At 47.3% G+C, this 15,167-nt stretch overlaps 1 protein-coding gene across 1 annotated transcript in view; it reads right to left on the reverse strand.

Annotated features, from left to right (window-relative positions):
• The window catches only part of IPO5 (importin 5), a 187,682-nt gene extending 172,896 nt beyond the window's left edge, over positions 1-14,786 (reverse strand). Inside the window, exon 1 of the mRNA XM_075336731.1 lies at positions 14,607-14,786. Coding sequence (XP_075192846.1) covers positions 14,607-14,687 — 81 coding nt within the window. The 5' untranslated portion in view covers positions 14,688-14,786. The remainder of the gene's footprint in view (positions 1-14,606) is intronic.
• Positions 14,787-15,167: the final 381 nt, after the last annotated feature.

Raw genomic sequence — 15,167 nt, forward strand, 5'->3', positions numbered from 1 at the left:
TGGGGGTATATGAGCAGAATGATGTGGGTATATGAGCAGGATGATGGCATATAGCAGGAGGATGGGGCCATATACCAGGATGATGGGGGTATATGAACAGGATGATGGCATATAGCAGGATGATTGGGGTATATGAGCAGAATGATGGGGGTACATGAGCAAGATGATGGGGGTATATGAACAGTATGATGGCATATAGCAGGCTGATGGGGGTATATGAGCAGGATGGGGCCATATACCAGGATGATGAGAGTACATGAACAGGATGATGGGGCCATATAGCAGGATGATGGGGGTATATGAACAGGATGATGGCATATAGCAGGATGATGGGGATATATGAGCAGGATGATGGCATATAGCAGGATGATGGGGATATATGAGCAGGATGATGGGGATATATGAGCAGGATGATGGGGCCATATACCAGGATGATGGGGGTATATGAACAGGATGATGGCATATAGCAGGATGATGGGGGTACATGAGCAGGATGATGGGGGTATATGAGCAGGATGATGGCATATAGAGGGATGATGAGGGTATATGAGCAGGATGGGGCCATATACCAGGATGATGGGAGTATATGAACAGGATGATGGCATATAGCAGGATGATGGGGCCATATACCAGGATGATGGGAGTATATGAAAAGGATGATGGCATATAGTAGGATGATGGGGGTATATGAGCAGGATGATGGGGGTATATGGGCAGGATGGGAGCACATACCAGGATGCAGTATATAGCAAGATGGGGCTATACCAGGATGAGGGCCATAAATATATACACGAGGCAGGAGGATCATTACCAGGATGGGGTACCTTAGTAGAGAATTTGGGGATATAACCCCCATAATAGTGTCAGCAGCAGATCCTCGCCCCATAACAGTGGGTCATGACCACATTTTTTGCTTAAAATTTTATTTTCCTATTTTCCTTCACTAAAACCAGGGTGCGTCTTATGGTCAAAATCCAAATGGCAAAAAACAATTGATGTCAATTGTTTTTGCCATTTGGGTTTTGCACTGCAAAGCTGAGTTTTTGCCCAAATTTCTGCCACAAAAAGGCTGCAGTTTGAACTGCATAGTGGTGTTTAGAAACCCAAATTCCATAGACTAAGCTTGAAAAGCAGAACACATCCATTTTGGCATTAAACGCTGCAGTTGAAAAAGCAGGTAAAAAGCAAAGTGGGGTCTTAGCCTAAAAACAGTGTGCAGTGTGACATTAAGGATACGTGCCCATGATGAGTTTTACTAACGCTGCGTTTTTTCACTGCGTCATAAATGCAGTGTTTTATAGTACAAGCAAAGTGGATAGGATTAAAGGGAACCAATCATCAAAACCATAAATAGTTAATCAAAGAGGATCGACTAAAGCAAAACCAAAGAAAAGTATACCTCTAAAAAACATTTTATTAATATCTAGTTAAAATAACCATCAGTGAGTATAGACACAAGGGCCATACCCATTTATCAAATCAGAGACAAATGTCAAAGTGCATAGAAGCTTGGAGTGGTTCTGGATAGGGCAGTGAGCAATAGTGCACGATGGTGTCACTTCTATTATAGGGCGGTATAAAGCTAAGTTGATATTTCGTTGTTCAGGGTACAGGGCCCATACTTCCCTAGATTTATCTCTGCCTGACAACAGAGGTAGAAGTCACATTAATGTTTTGGGTGCCCCCGTTCCGCGGCGGCTGACCCTCGTTGCCCCTGTCACTATCACAGGACTAGACCCACCACCAGGTGCAGGGTGCTGAAAAATATTCACATAGTCATATGCCAATTTAAGTTATCTGTGGTCAGACCTTGATCCCATACAAAAATATATATGTCAATCCCCAATTGCACAATGATATAAAGGGGATACGTATGGTTAGGGTCCTAATCCCACATGTAAATAATTGGCCTAAATATCCCAGTTGCTTATCTGCTGGGACTGGTGTTGATCCCTACATACCATTTAGTGGTCAGCTCGGATGTTTAGGCTTTGAAATCCAAGAAAGTGAAGTTTAAAAAATTGTCAGCATTTTGATTGATCGTTCCACCGAAGCAGATAACCGGGCGGGTAGTCATCTGGATTACCGAAAAACACCAAAACGCAGCGTCAAAAAAACGCTGTGTGCGCACAAAGCCTAAAACTGCCCTGAACTTCAGACTACATACACTCCCACCATGTTCATTATACTTTGTGAAGAGGTTACAGTGTCACTGTCACTAGATATGAGCGGACCCCTTAAAGTTTGGGTTCTGCCGGGCTTTAGACAAAGTTCCGTTAGCTTGACCTGAACCCAAATGGAAGTCACTGATTGGGCAGTTGACGTCTCCACACACATGCAGCCAGCCATAAAACAGAGCATTGCTGGGGGAAAGGAGGGAATGATTTTTTTTTTTATTCATTCCTTTTGGTGCACACTACATCCAATAACGCTGTTGTCATCCCCAGTGAGAGCCAGCTAGCATTGGGCTCAGCATCGAGAATACCTGAGCTCCCCAATGCTCGTGCGAGTACTTTGCATATGTAAAGCACCCAAACTCAAACATTGAATTTTTTTTTCTTTTGTAAAGTCCGTGTTCAGTACGAATGAACTTTACAGTCTGGGATCACTTAGCTCTAGTTGTTACCAAAATGCTTTTATGCCAAGTCATTGGAGCAATTGCAGAATTATAGGATAAAGCTATTTTTCTATGATTTTCTTGCAGCTGTCCTGAATTTTATCTGCATAGATCAGTAAAATAGCTGCTCAAATATGCACTATGGGCTACACCCTTGTCAGTGCCTGTTAAAGGGGTTGTCCGGGACTTTATCATTGATTATCTATTTTAGGATAGGTCATCAATGTCTGATCATGGGGGTGTGTGTGATACCCGACACCCCTGCCAACCCTGATGCCACTGCTGACCAAATCCACTCATTTGTGAAGCTGCATGGCTCAGTCGACGAAATAGTGGTCGCAGCTGGGTACTGAAAATCAGACCGCTATTAATTTGAATAGGGGGCGGATATATAGTAGACAGCCGTGGTCACTAAACAGTTGACTGCGCTGCTGCGCGGGTTATGAACAGAGGTGTTACTTGGAACAGCTGTTGGCAGGGGTGCTGGTTGACATTGATGACTATCACAAGGGGACCCCTTGGTGAAGCTGTAAGCGAAACATGTGTCCAGATACTGGGCAGAGTGGTCTGTCAAGGTGCACTGACAATGGCTTGTGGTAAATATGGATGCCTCTGCACTTTGCTGAGAGCTCTGACTGAGGGGTATTCCTCGTAATTAAAGTTTTCAATAAATATTTATTATGCTGCTTGTATAACTATGATCTGATTGTAGCAAGGTGCTCTAGCTCCACTTTATCTTTTTCAGATCTTTTTGTTTTGGAGTCTTTAATCCGATACAAATAAAATTGTTTATGGGGATTTTGTTTTGTTAGCCCTACACGCAAGATAATTGTGAAATAAGAGTTTCTAACAATGCTCCTTCACAATTATCTTACGGTGTAGAATGACCCTAAAGTCTAACTGGCTCCGTAGTCCGTCCATCCTGCATTCAGGAAATATCGCATACAATTAATGATGACCGACGTGATCAGCTTATGTACAGGTAAGTGCAGCTACACTGAAAAGATGATTGCAGACATTGATGTGTGCCTATACAATACAGTGACCAGCATGGATAATAATGGATAAAGTCTTTGAATAGAATGAAATTAACTGAAACCGCTGGCCTTTCTTTCTGGTGACAATTGAGAAAGAAAGTGCTGAACTGTGCTATTCAATGATGTCACTGATAAAACTACCCACCAATGAGACTGTGCTGGGGCAGATTCCCCCCAAGCATCACAATGTGTCCTGCTGAGAAAGGATTAAGTCACGTTCACAGTAACAAAGACCTGAGCTGCCTGTGGGATATTTGAGCAGAGAATAGCGAGAGATCAGTCAATTGTAGACTCACAACAACCTGCTGCACTTGTGAGGCTCAAACGTCAGACCCCTAACATATCTACTGTAATACTGGTATCTTGTCAATATTTAACAACTGGATAACAAAGGAACCTGTCACCAGATTTTTCAGCTCTAAACCAAAACTAGCACTTTAACACTAGAAGTCCCAGAGAGGGGTCATTTAACATTTCTACCATTGAAACCCTATGGAGCTCGAAATTCCTGGTACTTCTAGTGTTAAGCAGCGCCTGTGCTGCATTTTATATAGGTACATGTTCTTCCCCAACTCCCCCTGTAGACCCCACAAACCTTTATAAAAACTCCTGCAACGTATGTAAAAAATTTGGTCCAGTTCAATGGGCGCCCCAATTTGCCTCAGACACCATCCACATAGCTGGGCAAAATCTTGTGCCTGCGCAGAGACATTGCCGGCTCGCACAGGCATACATCGCTCTGCCATCTTGCAGACAAAGGCGAAAATAAAGGTACACTTGCACGAACTGGCAAATGCTCTGCACAGACACGATCAGCGCTGAAAAGTTGGGACCGGAGCCGCAACCTAGTATGTCCATCAGACTGGACCCAAGGACTTACATACATGGAGGGAGTTTTTATAAAAGGTATTTGTGAGGTCTACAGGGGGAGTCAGGGGACAACATGCACCTTTACAGAATGGAGCACATTCACTGCTTAAAAGGGAACCTGTCAGGTGCAATATGCACATAGAACCATGAGCAGTTCTGGGTGTATATTGCTAATCCCTGTCTAACCGTCCCTGTATACACTAGCACAAACCGATCTTTAGAAAAAGTATTTCTAAAGATTGTTTATTATATGCTAATGAAGCAGGGGACTAGTCCCGAGGGCATTTGTTCCCTTAGCTAGTCGGCACACATAGCATGGTAGCATGCTCCAGTGGGCATACGAACATGCTAACGAATGCGCAGCGACGTGCACATACCTCACTGTTTACGGTGGCCGGTGGAGGATGGATGCACTCTGCGAATGATCCGGAGTCCCTGAGATTTCCGGTCATGCGCACTGTACCTCACTGAAGCCGGGAACCTTACACCCGGCATAGTTTAGTGCACATGATCGGAAGTCCCGGGTACTCCGGATCATGCGCAGAGCGCATCCATCCTCCGACGGCCGCAATTAACAGTGAGGTATGAGCTCGCTGCTGCGCATTCATTAGCATGTTCGTATGCCCAAGGGGCGTGCTTACATGCTAAGGGGACCAACTAGCCAAGGGAGCAAACGACCGTGGGACTAGTCTCCACGCTCATTAGCATATATTAAACGATCTTTAGAAATGCTTTTTCTAAAGATTTGTTTATTTGTGCTAGTGTATACAGGGACGGTTAGGCAGGGATTAGCATTATGCACCCAGAACTGCTCGTGTGCATCTGACAGGTTCACTTCACTTCAAGGTGCTAGTTTTGGTTTAGAACTCAAAAATTTGGTGACAGGTTCCCTTTAAAGTGACTCAAATTCTGGAGCTACTTTAATATAAAGCAAATTTTTATATCATGTTTGGAAAAAAAAATGCTAAGTGCCTCCTACTTCAATAACTTTAAGATGGGTTTGTAACATCGGGGTAATACTAACCCACGGCTGAGCCTCCCACCTTATGAGGTTGGGTTGTAAATAAAATTGGCATAAATCTGTGGGGCAGCGTATGGTTGTAGGACTGAGCACAAGCGAGACTTGGCTGCAGCAGCTGCTCAGGGGCATGTGTGATGTTTGGGCAGCCACACAATTAGCATAAGTTGCCTGATGAAGACACCCATCCAGTTGAACCAATTTGCATGGACTTTAAACGTCGAATTTAAGCTTTTTTTTCCCTTATACAATTTTGAAGTAAGGTTGTAACAATAAATTACCCAATGAATTTACATCCTGCTGGATCGACTTAGTATTCCATATGGACTTCCACAACTAGTCCCGCCAACGGCACAGTATTTCTCTCCGGACATCATTAATTGTATTTAATGGGGTATTCCCTTGACAGACATCTATTGTACATTACAACCAGAATATGCCATGTATCAGAGTAATGCTGGCCACTGAGCCCCATCCCACCTAGTGATGTGGCAGTCACTCCCAGAGAATGCTTAAGGTCCAGTCACACTAAGCAACTTACCAGCGATCCCAACAACGATAGGGATCGCTGGTAAGTTGCTAGGAGGTTGCTGTGAGATGTCACACTGCGACGCTCCAGCGATCCCACCAGCAACCTGACCTGGCAGGGATCGCTGGAGCGTCGCTACACGAGTTGCTGGTGAGCTCACCAGCAACCAGTGACCAGCCCCCAGCGCCGCGTGGAAGATGCTGCGCTTGGTAACTAAGGTAAATATCGGGTAACCAACCCGATATTTACCTTGGTTACCAGTGCACGGAGCTACACGTGCAGAGAGCAGGGAGCAGCGCACACCGCTTAGCGCTGGCTCCCTGCTCTCCTAGCTACAGCACACATCGGGTTAATTACACGATGTGTGCTGCAGCTACATGTGCACAGAGCGGGGAGCAGCGCACAATGCTTAGCGCTGGCTCCCTGCTCTCCTAGCTACAGCACACATCGGGTTAATTAACCCGATGTGTCCTGCAGCTACATGTGCACAGAGCAGGAGCCGGCACTGACAGTGAGAGCGGCGGAGGCTGGTAACAAAGGTAAATATCGGGTAACCAAGGACAGGGCTTTTTGGTTACCCGATGTTTACTGTGGTAACCAGCCTCCGCAGAAGCCGGCTCCTGCTGCCTGCACATTTAGGGTATGCGCGCACGTTGCTTTTTACCTGCTTTTTTGCTGCTTTTTCTTCTGCGCTGTTTAATGCCAAAATGGATGTGTTCTTCTATTCAAGCAAAGTCTATGGGAATTTGGGTTTTTTGTTCACACTATGTTGTTCAAAATGCTGCCTTTTTGTGGCAGAACTTTGGTCAAAAACTCAGCTTTTCAAAGAAGCAACATGTCAATTGTTTTTGCCATTTGGGTTTTGCACTGCAAAGCTGAGTTTTTGACCAAAGTTCTGCCACAAAAAGGCAGCATTCTGAACAACATAGTGTGAACAAGAAACCCAAATTCCCATAGACTTTGCTTGAATAGAAGAACACATCCATTTTGGCATTAAACAGCGCAGAAGAAAAAGCAGCAAAAAAGCAGGTAAAAAGCAACGTGCGCACATACCCTCAGTTGTTGCTCTGTCGCTGTCACACACAGCGATCTGTGCTTCACAGCGGGACAGCAACAACTAAAAAATGGCCCAGGACATTCAGCAACAACCAACGACCTCACAGCAGGGGCCAGGTTGTTGCTGGATGTCACACACAGCAACATCGCTAGCAACGTCACAAAAGTTGTTCGTTAGCAGCGATGTTGCTAGCGATGTTGCTTAGTGTGACGGGGCCTTTAGTGGTGGCTGAAAGAAATAGCCTTTCCCAACATAAGTGCTATCCCAAAAGGTGGGACCTGCAGTTATCAGACGTTTAAAAAAAACCCTGCCATCAGTGGAAAAATTGCACTAATGCATTTATGTCTGGACTAGTAAGGCGCAGATAAAACAAAAAAAAAACCCTCCATGCTTGAGCATGCTAACAGGAGTAAAATAAAAGCAAAAAAATGGCCACTGATAACTGGTCCTCTTTAGGCCCTGTGCGCACTAGAAAAAGGAATTTTCTTAAGAAAATTCCGGAGGCTCAGTAAGATTTCTGCACCTGCGGGGAAATACCGCATCCAAATCGCATGCGGTTTGTTGCGTTTTGCGGCGGATATGCCGCAGCCAGCGTCGGACTGACTACTGGTTACCAGGCCTGGCCACGGTTACTTGCACTGAACTCCGGAGCGCAGCCTAGACTAAACTGCGAGCGCCGAGTGATTGATTCCCCGGCGATTGCAGTTTAGTTCAGGCCGGGCTGATCTCCAGAGCTCAGGTGACCGCTCCGGAGTGCAGCCCGGCCTCTCTACAGCTGTCACCTGAGCTCCGGAGATCAGCCCAGCCTGAACTAAACTGCAATCACCGGGGAAGCAATCAATTGGTGCTCGCAGTTTAGTCTACGTTGCATTCCGGAGCTCAGGTGACAGCTCCAGAGTTCAGTGCAGGTAACTGAATCCAGGCCTGGTATTACTGGAGATTCCTCCGGTAGCCAGTCCCACAGCTACCTGCGGAAAAGAATTGACATGCAATTGTTTTTGCTGCGGGAATCCCGCAGCAAAACATGCAGCTGTCAAAATCCGCCTACTGCGCACAGCTTTTTTTTTTCCCCATAGGATTTGCTGGTGAATCACTGCAGAGATGTTAAGAACATTTTCTACAGCGAAACATGCAGCAAATCTGCGGGAAAATCCGGCTAGTGCGCACAAGGCCTTAAAGGTCTGGTAATAAATGCAGGTCCCACCTCTTTGGACAGCACTTAATGTTTAGAAAGGCCATCCCCTGCAGCCACCATTCACTAGACCAGTGGTCCTTAGCTCTGGAGCCACATGTGCTTGCGGGTTAAGGTACTGTCACACATAACGAGATCGCTAGCGAGATCGCAGCTGAGTCACCGTTTTGGTGACGCAGTAGCGATCCCGTTAGCGATCTCGCTATGTGTGACACTTACCAGCGATCAGGCCCCTGCTGTGAGATCGCTAGTCGTTGCTGAATGGTCCAGGTCATTTTCTTCAAAGGCGATGTCCTGCTGGGCAGGACACATCGCTGTGTATGACACTGTGTGACAGGGTCACAGTGACTGCTGAGATCGTTATACAGGTCGCTACTGCGACCTGTATTGTTCCTGCATCGCTGGTAAGATCTGACTGTGTGAGATCTCACCTGCGACCTCCCAGCGACTTACCTGCGATCCCTATCAGGTTGCATCGTTTTCGGGATTGCTGGTAAGTCGTTGTGTGTGACTGAGTCTTTAAAGATACAAGGCTTACAGATCTCTGCCAGCTTAGTGAATTAACACCAAGTCTAACAAATAGCAGGTCTCCTGATGATGACTTCTAAGTATCCCGACACAGAAAAGCAAATCTGGATGATCATATGATGGCCTTGGGGTGACAAGATAAAACAAGTAATCTGGAAACAGGGTGAAAGCTGCCAGTCCGTGGAGGTGCTGGATGTGAGTGTTTTGGAAGTGCTTTAGGAGAAAAATTTGAATTGGGGGGAAAGGTGGGTATCTATGGATGTATGTATACCGCGCCTCTGTGATAGCTTTGGCTGTCATGACCAGGGCTGTGGAGTCGGTAAGCCAAACCTTCGACTCCGACTCCTCAAATTCTCTTGCACCGACTCCGACTCCGGCTCCGACTCCTACATATATTGCTTAGTTAGGTGAAAAATTTATTGTAGTACATGAATATGTGTATGTGAACATCAGACATTTAATAATTTTTATGATACGATAATCAAGATATTTGGATAGAACATAAAATATATTTATTGGAATACAACTTTAGAACACAAAAAACTGTAATAAATTGTAAATATGTAATACACTATGTAATATACAGTAGATTACATATATATCTTGTGTGTGTATATACACTGTGTGTATATATATATATATATATATATATATATATATATATATATATATTACATATTTACAATTTATTAGTTTTTTGTGTTCTAAAGTTGTATTCCAATAAATATTTTATGTTCTATCCAAATATCTTGATTATTGTATCATAAAAACAATTAAATGTCTGATGTTCACATTGTACTACAATAAATTTTTCACTTAAATATAAGCATTATACTAAATATTATTTAGTAAAATATTCAGCACATTCTGCATTGCACTCCTGTCCCCAATTTATTATATATTTTAGGAGTCGGAGTCGGTGCATTTTATACCGACTCCGACTCCACCAAAATGAGCTCCGACTCAGACTCCACGACTCCACAGCCCTGGTCATGACACTAGTAATGGGGGCTTTAAGTGTCGCTATTTTGAGGGGGAAAGAGCAAGATGTCACTACTCTGGTGGTAGTGAGGCCTAGAGGTGGCTCACAACCCGATTTCCGAGCAGAATGTGGCTCTTGAAGTAAGAAAAGTTGCGGACCACTGCTCTAGTTGATCAGATTGTCAAAGATATTATTCTGCTAATCTGTTCTCGTCTAACATGAAAATCAAAATACATGTCCTCATTAACTATCATACTGAGGTTCTGGATGACCATATGCATGATAATTGTTTCAATTTATTTTAGTCATATCTATTACACTATACGATTTGCAGTCTGGGCAGTTTTAATGGCCTATTTAGACAGCAGACCAAGCTTCCGATGCAAAGAACAATCAGCAATAGATTGTTCTGTGCTCATAGGCGGCCACCTGAACATGTCCAGTTTACATCGCATGTCAAGTGTAAATGACTTCACCAATTATATTGATTACTAAAATCAAGTTCTCGAGTCACAGACAACCCTTATAGTTCAAAAACGTATGCAGCGTTCAGCAGGTTTGACTAAGGGCTCATTCAGACGACCGTTCCTCCTGGTCAGTTCCTTTTTTTTTGCGGACCTACTGACAAGACCATGTTTTCAATGTATTTTGTGTAGGAACGGATTGCACACTGAAGTGCTTCTGTATGCCATCCGTGTCCGTTCCGATATTATGGAACATGTCCTATTCTGTTCTGCAAAATGCAGACTGCGACCCAATACAAATCTATGGGTGCCCCTGCAGTCTGTGTCCCCCGCAGCGGCTCACACAGCGGTGTGCAGCGGCTCACACAGCGGTGTGCAGCGGCTCACACAGCGGTGTGCAGCGGCTCACACAGCGGTGTGCAGCGGCTCACACAGCGGTGTGCAGCGGCTCACACAGCGGTGTGCAGCGGCTCACACAGCGGTGTGCAGCGGCTCACACAGCGGTGTGCAGCGGCTCACACAGCGGTGTGCAGCGGCTCACACAGCGGTGTGCAGCGGCTCACACAGCGGTGTGCAGCGGCTCACACAGCGGTGTGCAGCGGCTCACACAGCGGTGTGCAGCGGCTCACACAGCGGTGTGCAGCGGCTCACACAGCGGTGTGCAGCGGCTCACACAGCGGTGTGCAGCGGCTCACACAGCGGTGTGCAGCGGCTCACACAGCGGTGTGCAGCGGCTCACACAGCGGTGTGCAGCGGCTCACACAGCGGTGTGCAGCGGCTCGGATGATGAGCGCCAACATCATGAGGTTAGCCAAGTTTATTACCCGCGGTGCTGATTGCCGCTGAACTTGTGACGTCAGCGCTCGTCACTGACCTCCATGACTGCCACAATGTCGCCAAGTCTCCATGACGGGCCGGGGCTGTGACAGGCAATACTTTGCGTGAAAATGCGGTGGTCATTGAACTCAGTGACGAGCTGAGGTCACGTGTTCAGCGGAGTTCATCACTGCAGGTAATGAATTGAGCTAACCTCATGACGTCGGCGCTCATCATCCCCTGCGGTGATGTGGCCTGACCTAATGATGTTAGCTCAGGTCACTGCACTGCTCTCCGAGCTAATGGAGAACAGTCTGTTCTTCACTAACTGGGATAGCGAGTATGGTATGGATCATCGTAGAACCCCTTATTGAATTACGCCAGACCCAGATTTGTTATTTATTTTCAATAAATTGGTGAAAGAGGAAATGTATTGGGGAGTTTTGTTTGTTTTTTTTCCAAATGAAAATTGTTTTTCGTCTTTTTTTGTTACTGACTGGGTTAGTGAAGTTGGGTATCTGACATCACTAATGCCAGGGCTTAATGCCACCATACATTACACAGCTGGTATCAACCCAGTTTGCCACCGCACCAGGGCAACAGGATGAGCTGGGACGAAGCGCCAGGATTGGTGCATCTAATGGATGTGCCACTTCTGGGGCGGTTGCAGCCTATTTTTAGGCTGGGGAGGGTCCAACAACCGTGGACCTCCCTAGTCTGAGAATACCAGACCACAGCTGTCCGCTTTACTGGTGATCCAATTAGGGGGACCCCACATTTTTCTTTTCAATTAATTTAAAATAACGTGGCGAGACCTTTGTTTTGGATCAGCCAAGGTAGTCTGCTTCACCTTAGCTGGCAACAAAAAATAGGGAGGACCCCATGTCGTTTTTTAGGGGAAAATAATGAATTTGTGGCTAAAAAGGCTAAACAGTGTCACATGAAAGGTACTAAAGGGTGCAAGATTTCAAAATGCAGGGAAGTGGGACATTATATATGGCTTTCCCATCCATCTTTCTAGCTTTTTACTGTATGTAGCCCTCCTTGTTTTTATGCGGTCTGCAAAAAAACAGAAGGCACACGGATGGCACGCGGACCGTATACGGAACAGATGCAGTTGTTACACGGATGCAAACCTGGAAAAACAGGACCGTTTTTCGCGAACCGCAAAAACGGGATGGTCGTGTGAATTTAGTCTATCAGCTATTTGGGCTCATTCCAATAAAACAGTCCCGTCCTTCATGGAAGCCACAGTGGACAATGCTGATTGAGTCTCCTCTCTAGCACAGAGTAGTCTTGAGTGCATGTGTCATGTCCAAATATACAAGAGAAATGACATGCCATGTTACAATGTATTGTCCTGAAAATGTACCATTGTCACGTACGTATAGTACTATGGACCTCTAATATATGAACAGTTTATAGCTATTGGATGAATGGAGGGGGCAGAGAAGATGTCAATGTCCAATATTAGGCTGCCTTTGGGATGTAGCATGCTTCAGCTGCGTCCAAAACGCATTGTACAGTACAAGCATACTGGATGGGATTTCTAGAAATCCCGTGCCCACTGCGCTTGTTTTTTCCGCAGCAGTCACTGACCTGTGGTGCGGCTTCTAGACAGCAGCATGTCAATTGTTTGCTGCGGAATCACATGCGTCCTCTGTAGGGAGAACACAAGCGAGAGACCACAGCGCACAGAACCCTGATTGTGGGTACAGGCAGCTGCGGTCACCTGCGGAGGAGACCCACAGGTCAGGACCTCTTGCGTATAGGACGCAGTGAGTCCTGATCGTGAGCACTTGCTGTGAAAACGCAAGTATTTCAGGATAAAGGTCCAGTCACACTAAGCAACTTACCAGCGATTCCAACAACGATAGGGATCGCTGGTAAGTTGCTAGGAGGTTGCTGGTGAGATGTCACACTGCGACGCTCCAGCGATCCCACCAGCAACCTGACCTGGCAGGGATCGCTGGAGCGCGGCTACACGAGTTGCTGGTGAGCTCACCAGCAACCAGTGACCAGCCCCCAGCGCCGCGTGGAAGATGCTGCGCTTGGTAACTAAGGTAAATATCGGGTAACCAACCCGACATTTACCTTGGTTACGAGCGCACGGAGCTACACGTGCAGAGAGCAGCGCACACTGAGTGCTGGCTCCCTGCTCTCCTAGTTACAGCACACATCGGGTTAATTAACCCGATGTGTGCTGCAGCGAAATGTGCACAGAGCAGGGAGCACCGCACACCGCTTAGCGCTGGCTCCCTGCTCTCCTAGCTACAGCACACATCGGGTTAATTAACCCGATGTGTCCTGCAGCTACATGTGCACAGAGCAGGAGCCGGCACTGACAGTGAGAGCGGCGGAGGCTGGTAACAAATGTAAATATCGGGTAACCAAGGACAGGGCTTCTTGGTTACCCGATGTTTACATTGGTTACCAGCCTCCGCAGAAGCCGGCTCCTGCTGCCTGCACATTTAGTTGTTGCTGTCTCGCTGTCACACACAGCGATCTGCGCTTCACAGCGGGACAGCAACAACTAAAAAATGGCCCAGGACATTCAGCAACAACCAACGACCTCACAGCAGGGGCCAGGTTGTTGCTGGATGTCACACAGCAACATCGCTAGCAACATCGCTAGCAACGTCACAAAAGTTGCTCGTTAGCAGCGATGTTGCTAGCGATGTTGCTTAGTGTGACGGGGCCTTAAGTCACGACCAGGCGGAACAAACCACATAAAAGGGAAGTGAAGGGGGGGGGGTCATCAGCCGGCAGAGATTTATTCTACAGCGATGCATGTGTCCTAAGTATCTCGTCTAACATCTCAGGAAGCTGATAATGATTGATCATCCTAAAATAAATATATAAATATATATATATATATATATATATATATATATATATATCTAGGACTGTGTCTTGAATGTGGCGGTCTTGGCAGTCTCCAGCCCCTTCCTCCAGACTGACACACTTGAGGAGTAATGTGCACAGTCATTGGTATATACTCCTCCGGCTGGGCACAGGGGACACAGGGAGCAAAGTCGGAATTTTAGGGTGGGGAGGGGTTGCAGTCAATTTGCAAGTAAAGATCCACCGGTCAACACTAATTGAGCTGCAAAGCTACAAACTACGAAGATCTGCTCCGGTACCGCACCAGTGTGTCCTGGGAGGAGGCAGCGGGCACCAGTACTGGCGAGGTTCCTGGTCGCCCCCATTATTGGGACAATGAGAGGGACATGGCGGCTCAGGTGCGGATCATGGACTCTGCGACCACTGCATATGGCCATCACTGTGGGGCGCCCGGCATCAGGACCCAGGTGGCTAGAGGAACTTTCCTGGGACTTGTAATGGCCCGGAGGCCACAGACGAGCCGGCAGCATGGGAAGTTTCCTCACAGGCACGGGCGGAGCCGCTGTGGAGCGCCACGCTCTGCTAACACGTGGGCCCGGCTGGGACATGCGACTATGAGGGGCCGCGCTCATCCTCCCCCGGCCCCGCTCACCTCGGCCTGCTTCCTGATGCCGTTGTCTGGGCTCAGCAGGTTCTGGAGGAGCAGATAGAATTGCTGCTGCTCGGCCGCCATGTCCGCAGCTCTACACACGGGGAGAGAGCGAGAGAGAGGGCGCGACACTGAGCGCGGGCCGGAGAGCTGCCTGCCGGGGGGCGGGGCTACGGAGGAGGGACATGGCCAGGCCGCGCTCTGACCTCACACGCCCCGCACGCCGGACATTCCCTAGCACGCCATTGGGCCACATTGGCAGAGGGCGGAGCCTACAGCGGGTGAAGCCGGCAGGAGGCTTTTGGCGCAGCCAGGGAGACAGTTTGGAGAAGGCAGCTGATTGGTTCTTGGTGGAGCAGCTGGTAGACCACGAGGTGTGTCCATGAGAGTCTGTGAGGCGATGACGTAAGCTTGACCGGAGGATGCTGGAAGTGTATGTCATGGAACGCGCGGCAAAGTGGAAAGCGCGGGAAATGCTGCAGCCTCATCATCCAGACTTGCAGTCAGGGACGCGGTGACCCGCAGAGCCTCAGCCGCTGCCCCGCTTCTGTCATATCGGCCTGC

This window comes from Anomaloglossus baeobatrachus, chromosome 2, assembly GCF_048569485.1.
Source record: "Anomaloglossus baeobatrachus isolate aAnoBae1 chromosome 2, aAnoBae1.hap1, whole genome shotgun sequence".
NCBI lineage: Eukaryota > Metazoa > Chordata > Amphibia > Anura > Aromobatidae > Anomaloglossus > Anomaloglossus baeobatrachus.